This window comes from Centruroides sculpturatus, unplaced genomic scaffold (assembly GCF_000671375.1).
Source record: "Centruroides sculpturatus isolate CEXI.00-Female unplaced genomic scaffold, Cexi_2.0 scaffold1440, whole genome shotgun sequence".
In the NCBI taxonomy this organism is placed as follows: domain Eukaryota; kingdom Metazoa; phylum Arthropoda; class Arachnida; order Scorpiones; family Buthidae; genus Centruroides; species Centruroides sculpturatus.
In genome coordinates this window covers 103,492-114,946 of record NW_019385690.1, presented here as the reverse complement: position 1 = coordinate 114,946, position 11,455 = coordinate 103,492, and the positions used below count along the sequence as shown (strand labels likewise).

The following is an 11,455-nucleotide window of genomic DNA, read 5'->3' as shown; positions in this document are numbered from 1 at the left end:
GTTCTGTTCCACCACGATAATGCACCTGCACATTCCGCCAGAATCACTGAACAAAAGATAAACGAACTTCGCTTCCAATTAGTTCCACATCCACCGTACTCACCTGATTTGGCCCCCAGTGACTTCCACCTTTTTCCAAACCTAAAAAAATTCTTGGCTGGAAAGAGATTCCACTCAAATGACGAAGTCATCTCTGAAGTGAAGGAGTATTTTGCACACCTTGACAAATCAACCTATTGTGACGGCATAAAAGAGCTAGAACATCGCTGGAATAAGTGCATTGCTAACAGAGGAGATTACATTGAAAAATAAAATAAGTTTTAACATTATTTTGTTTGTTTTTCTGTGTGAGGCCGCGAACTTTCCGAACAGCCCTCGTATTATAAATATTTTCAGATGCAAATAAATTCAACTAAAAAAGTAATGACATTTATATGTGTATCTAGACTGGGACAAAAGATTCTACCTTAGGGGAAAATTACTGTAATATGTGACACTTGATAACAAAGATTGACAGATTGTTGTGGGGGGAAAAGAAAAAAATGTGAGAAAAGAGACAAACCATGATTTATTTCAAATAATTGCAAAAGAAAATATTTTAATTAAATCTAAGCACATGCTATTGTTATTACGAGTTATGTCTGCAATTTAAGCAACTTACAAGCCTACGTTTACTAGTATTGTTAACGCCATATTAAGCATCATAAACAATAAACTAATAATTGTTCTGAATTTTCCGATAGTTTAGCTGTTTGTAATGTTGATTCAGTAAATGTCTCTTCAATTTGAAAAAATTCTTTTCGGTAGACTACCTCACAGCCAGTTCAGGTTATAATTCCTTTTACAGATGCATTTCGAGCTAGGTTAATTTTCTAGCTCCTCCTCAGTGCTACAAAATAAATTAAATTTTAACAAATTGATAAAAAACAACTCGGGTAGATGATGTTACAACAAGGATGGTGTTACATCATAAGGATTATCCATTGTCGGGAAAATTTTTGTTGTATTCTAAATTTTTTTTAAAAGTAGTGCAAACGTATACTGTCAAAATTTTAAAAGATAACATGCTTTTAATGGAAAAGAAACCTGTATGTATGTATATTTATTTATTTTATTTATTTTTTAAAAATGGTTATTGTAAAATATTACTAAAATGTTATAATTTATAATTAACAGTGTAACAAACAGCACATTTTTATGATGTAACAAGATACATGTTCTTAAAGTAATTTAATTAGAAAGAAACCAGTATGTATTTTTAATTTGTTGAGTTTTTTATTAAAAAAAAAAGTTCGTTTAAACATTTGTAAAAAGTCACTATACGTTATAATTTGTATGTTTGTAAGGTAGCAAGCAGACCTTTGTACGATACAAGATAAAAAACCCTTTGAATAATTGCATATGCTGGTAAAAATATTGTAAATGGGACTAAAAGTACCGTATAAGTGTGAGGGAAAAAATTAGAAACTCATGGAAACTCTTATAAAACCATATTTTATAATAACTTTTATTTATATTTATATTTTTTTATATTTTTGTTGTAACATCTACCCGAATTGTTTTTTATCAATTTGTTAAAATTTAATTTATTTTGTAGCACTGAGGAGGAGCTAGAAAATTAACCTAGTTCGAAATGCATCTGTAAAAAGCAATAAAAGGAATTATAACCTGAACTGGCTGTGAGGTAGTCTACCAAAAAGAATTTTTTCGGATTGAAGAGACATTTACTGGATCAATAAACTAATAATGATGATAAAATGAAATATGTGGTATCTACTGTTCATGAATGAAGATAATATAGCACATACCAGCAATGGCCAACTTAGAAATCAACATTATCTATGTATAACACAACGATGGATGCTAAATGAAAATAGAATGTTCACATTCGACACTTCTGACGTGACCAGATTTATTGGAACATTAAGAAATTATGTGTAATCATCTTAAGTTATCATTGTTTTGATATAATTTTAAGGTCTGTATACACCCAAAAGTTACATTCGGAATAGTTAATTGGGATACACTCCTAATTACAAGATAATTAAAAACAGAATCAGAGTAGTGTAAATTGAATAATATTACTGTGTCTGCCTATTGTCTACAAGAATATCAACAGATTGTATTACGTTAAGCAGAATTTCTTAGCCATACGTACTGTATATCCACTCTGATTTTTCTGCTTTGCATTAAGAGGAAACGTCTGCAGTTATTTTGAAACAGTTTAGAGAATCATCAAGGTTCAATCATTATCGAGAAAACAATTAAGTCTAATTTATAAATAATAAATTATTCGTTTTTGGTCATTTTTGTCGATTAGATTATCATCGGTCACGTTTGAAAAAATTTAACTCTTCGTATCAATTCAAGAACGTTGGTTATAACTAATGTCAAATAAAGCAGATACCTTTTTTATTTTGAGTTAATCAAGAAATGGTTTTTCTCAACCAAGCCCAAAAGTTTTGAGAAAAAATAAATCAGCTTGGTAGTTAATTTGACCAATATGAAATTCATTCCCCCAACTCTGATTTTTTAATTTCTTTTCCTATGAAACGTTTATTATTTGTTCTTTGCTCAATAGAGTTGAAGCAATTAACAAAGAGTTATTGTTTTTGCTTCTAAGAATTTATTTGTTTCACAAATTGGTGTAATACACAATTTGGCTTTTAAGCCAAATTGTGTAATATAAAAATTTTTTTAATAAGATAATAGGAATTTCAAAAACACATTTTTTATAACCTAATTATTTCTACAATATAGGTTGTTTTATATAAAATAACACAATATATTAAATTAAAGAGGGACTGAACGGCTACAAAATTAATACGTTTTGTTTACTTTTTGTATTATATTTTATTTAATTTTCAATTCGTTCAAAATAAGGATTAAAAATTAAATAAAATATAATACAAAAAGTAAACAAAACGTATTAATTTTGTAGCCGTTCGGTTCCTCTTTAATTTAATGTATTGTGTTCCAGCCCCGAATAGGCTGGATTTAGGCATTTCGAGGCACTAAGCTTAAACTCTGAGTAAATATAGAAAAAATTTCATATTGGTTAAATTCTCAATATTCTTGTAGACAATAAGGTCTGTCTTATAATTATAAGACCACGTCTCATTTTTTAATTTCATAAAAATAAATGAAATATTTATCACTGTAATAACACACAAAATTTTATTAATTATTTTTTTTTTACAAATTATCTAAAAACATGCTGTTTCAATATAAGACCACATACAAAATATTAGAAAAATTAAAAAAAAAACTGTTATTACGTCATCTATTCATTGTTGTAATGTCATTTTCACAGTTTTAATGGTTTTTACCACATTTTAAATCTACTGTATTCTGTTTTTTACAATGCCACATGAGAAGGAGTTTTCAAAGGATGAAATTCATCAAATTTTGTACTATTGTGGTTTAGGGAAGTCAGAAAGAGAAATAGCACATACTAAATATTATGAATTGCTGTTTTAGATCTATATTATCAAAAAAAGGAAATTTATGAAAGAAAAAGCGATCGGGACTTAAGAAATTCTTGAGTAATCGAGATTGCAGAAGAGTGTTTTGGCAAGCCACCAAGAATAATATGGCTACCGAGGAAATATCTCTTGAAATGGACAATACAGTATCACATACAACAATTTGGAGGCTTCTGCAAAAGAATCCTATTGTTAAATATTCAGCATTAAAAGCTATTCCAAAACTAACAAACTCTCATAAAATAGCTCGACTTGAATGGTCCAAAAATTTCATGTTTTGTAAAGAAGAATGGAGAACTATCGTATTTTCTGATGAAAAGAAGTTCAACTTGGATGGACCCGATGGGCAGAATTGTTACTGACATGATCTAAGCAAAGAGCCAAAGGAATGTTTTAGCAGGCAAATGGGAGGTGGTCTTGTAATGTTTTGGGTTGCATTTTTTTTTTTCAGGGAAAGTTGATCTTGTTAGAATTTCTGATAGACTTTACTCAGAAAAATATCAAAATATGTTAGGGTTCAAATGATAGTAAATGATTACTTGTCTTGGTGGTAATAATTGGATATTTCAAAAAGATAATGCTCCTTGCCACAATTCAAGTGCAACAAAAAAATGGTTTGAAAAGGAAAATAGTAAGTTTTGCCATGGCCATCAAGAAGGCCAGACTTGAATCCTATAGAAAGCCTATGGAGCATATTAAGAAAAGTGTATGCAAATCATTATCAATCAATATTTTCATGTAAATGAACTAGAATTAGCAATTGTGAGAGCCTAGGATGAAATGAAGGAAGAATCGCTTCAGAAATTAGTTAATTCTATGCAAAATAGAGTTTATAATGTTGTTTTAAAAAGGGGAGGTCGAATTGGTTATTAATTGATTACTTTTTTATAATGTACAGTAATAAATATTGTATAATTTGAATTAATAAACATTATTATAACATTAATCAAATAAATATTTCATTCATTTTTATGAAATTAAAAAATAAGAGACGGTCTTATAATTATGTAACAGACCTTAAACAGACACAGAATAATAGCGTAAATTATTCAATAATATAAGACAAAGAAATTCATATTCTCTTAATCCGTATATTTACCCAGACACAAAACACACAACTCGCAGACCTGTGGTCACTTTCTTCTACTGATATAATAATGGACTAAAAACTGCTGTAACAATTATTGAATTGAAATATTTTTCAAGTAAATAATGAAAATTACAATTATTTGAAATGGATGCTGGTGTTTCGACCATTAACATCAATTATAATGTCACGACAGACGATTAACAAGATAATTGAAAAATAATTACCTTTATAATAATTAGCAGTGGTACTTTGTGATACACGATTCCGTCCACGTCTCTCCATCTTGTACAGACACGTCTGCATACTAATAATTCTTCGTCTTCCAGGTATTGAAACATGTAATGAATTATTTCTGCAATTCTGCTAATAAGTTCGAAAAGTGTTCAGATATTTGACATATTTCTGTTGTTTGCCGACGAGACTCGTTTTGTATTTTGGCCATTTTCTGTAAACAAAAACAAGTTGTTAAGAGAGTATCAACATGAATGCATTAGAAAAATAACAGGATATAAAACAAAGATTCAAATTATCATATATGTTTGTGTCAAATATACATTCACTTCTAACATTAATATAAAAATGAGTATTTTTACAATATTTAAGGTACTTACCAAATGTTTCATTTGTCTGATTCAGAACGGTGACAAAGACAAACTAAGCAATAAGCTCATTTGTAGCATATCTAGAGGGTTCACTTCCTATTCACCTAACGGTAAATTCAGTCGTGACGTTTTTCCTAAACCGGCCAATCAGCGTATTTCTGCCATGGTTGGCATTACAGTGCACCGTTGTTGTAACATTTGACGTCTTTTACACGTGACTGTACGATAATTACTAATTCTTAACAATTTAATCTAATTACTTTTGATAAATAGTATAACTTTACGATCACAAAATTATCAAACACAGAGTCTCGTTTATTAATAATACAAATGGAAGCCTTTGTGACACCCTCTACTTTCTAAAACATTTATTTTACAAGTTAATTCTAGAAACTTTAAAAAATATTTATATTATTGTACCGAGCAGTCTCGATATTTACGTACCAAATTTAATTTTAGTAAACAAATTAATCCGTGTAAAATTTCAATTATTATATTTTTTCTCTTATCGTGAAATTCAATTTTTACTTTCCTCCTTTAAATGTAATTGTAAGAATTTCAGTAAACAAATGGAACTAATCACATAATAAAACTTACTGAATTTACTTACACAAGTAATTATTTTTTTACGAATGATAATTTTTACACACAAGAAATAGGCATAAGTATGGGATCTGTAATTGGTCCAGAATTGACAGAACTCACAATAAAAAAAATATTAACCATAGTATAAACATCATAAGAGACTACGAAAACATACTCCAGAAGACCAACATTGGAAAAACGTCCTAAAAGATAAATTGCAAGGTGAGATTCAAGAGCAATTAATGGATATGAATTACTTTAAAATACATTTAACGGAGAAGAAAACACTAGCAATATTATCATTACCGAAGTCTATAACAAAAATAATACAGTACAGGGAAAAAGAAGAAATTAATTACAGTAAAAGCACCGATTTAAATATATAAAAATCAGAAGAATAAAAAGAAAGTTAAAATGATTACATATTAAACAAGATAATGTTGTAGGAGAAGTATGGAAAAAGAAAATAGAAAAATAAGTGTAATAAACAATGTAAATTAAGCAAAAACTTCAGTTTTCCCGTCTTACTTATTTTTACAAAGTCCCTGTTTATTATTCATAAGTAAAATATTTTGCTCTATGTAATTTCTATAAAAATAAATTAAAATTATTTCAAAATTATCCCCCAAAAAAATGTTATATCCAAATCTAAACAAAATCTAAATATTTTTATTCAATACTGTCAATGGTTTAATGATACAGAATGTCCATAAGGTTACCGTGCAGCGAGAAGTTTGTAATGACATTAAAGTTATACGTACGACATTGCATACAAGACCCGTAAGTTGTACATCTTGCGTCTCCACTTTGTAGTAAGTGGTGTCAGTCACCACTCACTTGTGACTGCTTAATCTCTGGTGAAATCTGGCCCACTAGGTCTCTGGACCCCCCCAGATTTTGGGGCCTCTGGGGACATTTCTGGCATAGAAAAAACTGCCATATCACATAAAACTTAACATAAATCTTTACTCACGGACAGTAACTTTTCAGACATTTGATGTGTTTCAATGTTGTGAAAAAATGAATTATGAACTGCTAATCAGCTCTTATAAATGTAAATTAATATTTGTTTAATAAATAATTAATTAATTTTAATAAAAAACTACTTTAATCTCGTTGAATAATTAAACAATTATAACTTTGTAGACAATTTTAAATCTTCGTGGCTTACAATAACGTTCTAAACTTAAAATTGTATTTTTTGCAAGAATTATCAACTGTTTGTTTTGGTCAGAAGATTCTTACTGAACCAATCCGGCCGCTCTCTCGGAATTTCGACCACTTTTTTATTTTCAGAGTTATTTTTCGCTCGTGGATCGTCGTCTGTGTAAAAGACCACCACTTCTTTCTCCACGGGTTCCAATTTCAGCTCTTTCTGAATTGCTTCTTGCATTGCTTCGGTTTCCTCTTTAACTCTTTTCCAACAATTACCTAAATATAACTTTAATTACTGCATATTTTTCTATTATAATAAATAAAAAGTATGTCATAAAAAAAGTAAAATTTATATGTAATGCAATTGGAGAGAGAAATTTTTCTCAAGAGTGTAGCCATTCAGAAATATTTCTCTCTCTCCAAATTTTTAATGAAACTTTTAGTAGGGAGGCCAGTGCTAGTTTAAAAGTAATATTAATCTATTTATTAAGTTCTGAAACTACTACTGTACTCTTTACCATATATACATCATTGAAAAAATATATAAATAAGTTATATATTTATTTAGATCTATACAGGCTGTCCCATTTTAATCAATACATGGAATTACTTGAGAAATTTGCATACTATGAAAAAAATGTTCAGGCAAAATTTGCATTGTATCAAGGAGTCACAAAATGGTTCTATTGGTTTTCTCATAATTTAACATCCTTACTGCATAGTAAGCAGTAAAGATGTTAAATTACTACGTAGTAATTTAGTATGAAGCAATTTAACTACAAAGTAGCTTTTCAGACACACTGTATTAGTAGAAAAAGTTAATGATAATATATTTCGATATGTATTGAATAAATTTTGATTATCGTCTTTCAAAGAATTTAAAATTACAAGTTAATATTCTTCAATCCCAAGTAAGAGAGCTATAGCAAAACAATTGCAAAACAATTTAAACTTGTATTTCTTACTTAATTGTATTGTTATACTTGTATCTTGAAGTAAAGGGTATCCACCAGTGCACAATAAGGACAATGGTGGTCGCTTCCAAAATTTTTACTTATACGCCTCCTAACTTTAACTGAAATCAAATTCTAAAAGTAATATTAGTTTAATTAACAAATAAAATGTTTTTTTATTTTTCTTTTATCTGTCATGTTTAAATTTGACTCTCATCTTCTCTAACAGAACTAAAACTTCTCTAAAACAAAAAATCTTTGTCTATCAACTGACTCTTGTATCATTAAAAAACATAATGAGATCAATTGGTCATTTAAAAATATTCTATGTAACCAAACAATTTTCTATAAGCTTTGATTACTTAAAAAAGAAACAGAAAATTTCGATCAGTCATCTGCAGTCCCAGTAACATCAATTAATTATATTGCTGTTATTCAATAATGGGAACAGTCTTAATTAACAAGAAATGGAGCTTCAAATCACTAAAGTTATTTGTTCTACTGTAACCCAAGAGGCTTTAGTAGTAAATACACAGAAATTACTCATATGATGAATGAATACAATCGCCATATTGATTTTTTGATAATTACAGAGTCGAACTAATTGCATTAATACACCTCCAGACATAAAAAGGTTATACAGTATATCTCTGTAAACAGGAACCTTATGGAATCTAATTATTTTTTATGATTTGAACAGCATTTATGATTAAAAAAAAAAAAAAAGATAAAGAAGAAATATTCTTCAAATGCTTCTTTGAGAACTCAGTTTTCTGAAACTTGTTCGCTTTTTGGATGTTCTTGTTTCTTAAAAGTATCTGATCATGTATGTCCCTGTTAATTCCAACAGAGACTACATCCCCATACATTCCTTTATCAAATGCCATTGTTTCTCTGACAGAGTTCAAATTTGTTCTTGGAATACAATTTGTCATATTTTTCAATGTCCATTATACCTGAAGTGATTTTACTTATTTGTCTACAAATAGAATCTTAATTTTCCACTTTATCCGGGTTAAGTTACATTCTTTGTACCCAAAAACCTACTTTGTTTGTGTTGAACAGATTTCCACCTTATAGTAAATTTAACAGAAAATCACCCCATTTCAAAGAATTTTTTTCATTTAGACAGGTTTCTTTTTCATTCTGGTTCTATTTTAGACAACTTTTACTGTAATATCAAAAAGAAAGATTACCTCAAAAACTGGAAAAGTACTCCTATACATAGATGACCAAATAATATTTTTAATTCACAGACTTACATTCATCAATAATTTACTGATCTGTTGATTATTACAATGTATAAACATATTTTTTTTGTGACATTGTCATAGTAGTTTGATGCAAGATGTTTAAGACAATCTTAAAATCAATTACAAATAATTAACTTTGCATATTATTGGAGATTTTAATATAAACCTCTTTAAGAATGATTCAGTCAGTACTATAGACTTAACAAACTTCTGCTTAATGGAAAACTTTAATAAAAATAGCCAATGGAGATCATTCACAGAGATGTGACGACAAATCTTATTCATTGTCAGACCAAACATTTGATACACGGAAAGCAGCAGAATTGCCACAAGAGACAGATTGATTCCCCACAGAATTTAAACTTGCGCATTTCCACCCATCAGAATTATACACATTTACATAATTATTAATGTTCATATAAATATATAATAATTCACTTCCTTCCTAATTATACTCCTCATTTGTATGAACATGAGATAATCAGCCAAAAGTAATAATAGCTCAAAAATTATCATAGCTTATAATGAGAAATAAAAGATAAACAAATTGAAAAAAATGGAGAAATTTCCAGTGGGCTTGAACACGTAAGTGTAGAATCCGTGGGCAAGCGCTACGTCCAGCAGCAATCCTACCACTTGCGGTCTCAAACATTCAAGGTATTTTAAGTTCTTGTCAAAATAAGAAATGTGAATTTTCTCAAAAACTATCACTTTTCAGACATAATATACACATACAAAAATTACTTGTCTTTCAATATCTATACATCTCTGGATCCAAAAGTGATCCATTGTCACAACCCGAAGGAAACTTACAATTTACTTGGATAAAATGCAGAAGTGGAAGCTTTACAGGAGGTTATTTTTAAACTGTCGTCATGCACCTGCGCCATCAAATATAAATTGCACACCCAGGGTCAATCCGGCACCAATATAAAAAAATTAATTAGTGAAAATTTATCGTTGAAAAACCAGTATTTTTATTTTTATTCAGTTTCTCAATATGTTTCTAGTCAAATTCAGTCAAAAAATCTTAACTTGATTATAATTTATTGAAGATTTTAATTTTTTAATACAGTGAAAACTGCTTAGGCGACCACCTGCATTCGACGAGCACCTGTCAAAACGGGGAAAAATTTCTGGCACGGAATAGTTTATCCATAGAGTCTTCGTATAAGTTACCTGTATTAAACGACTACCTGTGTAATGCGACCGTGGGCATCAATTTTTAGTCCAAAACAACATACAACACCTATAATGAGCAACCACTTTCGTGAATGTATCTGGTCTAAACTATTATAACCAGGGTGGCCAAGCTCCTTGATAGTCCGAGCCATTTTTCAAAATTTGAAATTTTTTGCGAGCCGCAATTAAATACGTATTTAAAAGGTATGCAAAAAATTCCAGAATACAAATTATATTCGTAGCAAGAGTGATACAAATTGTTTCCTCCAGAGCACAATGTCAACTGTCCATTGCAATGACAGTTTACAAATTCAAAATCGGTCTGGAGTCGGTCGATAACGGACGATTACGCCACTGTTTATGTTCGTTCGCGCAGTTTTCGATGAGTCATATCATTCTTAACTTGGACGGAAATGAAATTTGTTACAACGTTGCACTTAGTCTTTCATATTTGTTGTTAGTAATTTAAAAGACATTTTGAAACACATACGGAACGATAATAATTTTTTAAAATATAATAACACAAAAATGAAAAGGGAACTCGGGTACATTTATCGAGAGCCACAAATAATCCTTCAAAGAGCCGCATGTGGCTCGCGAGCCGCAGGTTGGCCACCCATGTATTATAAGAACCCATCTCAATAACGTTTCCGCCTCCTAATATAATGAATTAGTCTAAACCAGTGTTTCTCAACCTCTAACAAACCGTCGCCCCCTTCAACGTAGTATCACTCCCTTCAATAAAACCGTTACCTATTATCGCCCCCTTCACTTCAAAATTCTGATGCCGAGGACCAAGACTAACGTCAAATTCGTACTGTATTGAATAGACTAGTGACTAGTATAGTGTTATTTGTTTAATCATTGTACGATATAACGAATAAAATATCTAATTATTCTTAATATAATGTTTTACTATATCGCCCAGAAAATTGTTTTTTTCCCCCCAAAATATAAATTGTTACTAATCGCCCCCTCAACATGGAAAAACGCCCACATGGGGGCGATATTGCCCCCGTTGAGAAACACTGGTCTAAACCCTCGTTCGAATCCATCCTGGGCACTTCTCCCACCCTTGAAATTAGGTGCAGGTGTTAATAAATTAGTCTAGCAACAAAGGAAATTCATTTCAGTTTGTTGGAAAATGTCC

The 11,455-nt window shown here is 30.0% G+C and overlaps 1 protein-coding gene across 4 annotated transcripts in view; it reads right to left on the bottom strand.

Moving 5' to 3' along the window:
* The window catches only part of LOC111641228 (39S ribosomal protein L32, mitochondrial-like), a 48,145-nt gene that overhangs the window by 23,675 nt on the left and 13,015 nt on the right, over positions 1 to 11,455 (bottom strand). For all 4 annotated transcript variants that reach the window (XM_023387364.1, XM_023387363.1, XM_023387365.1 and 1 more), the window contains exon 3: positions 4,800 to 7,193. In XM_023387364.1, coding sequence (XP_023243132.1) covers positions 6,976 to 7,193 — 218 coding nt within the window. In that variant the 3' untranslated portion in view covers positions 4,800 to 6,975. The remainder of the gene's footprint in view (positions 1 to 4,799; positions 7,194 to 11,455) is intronic.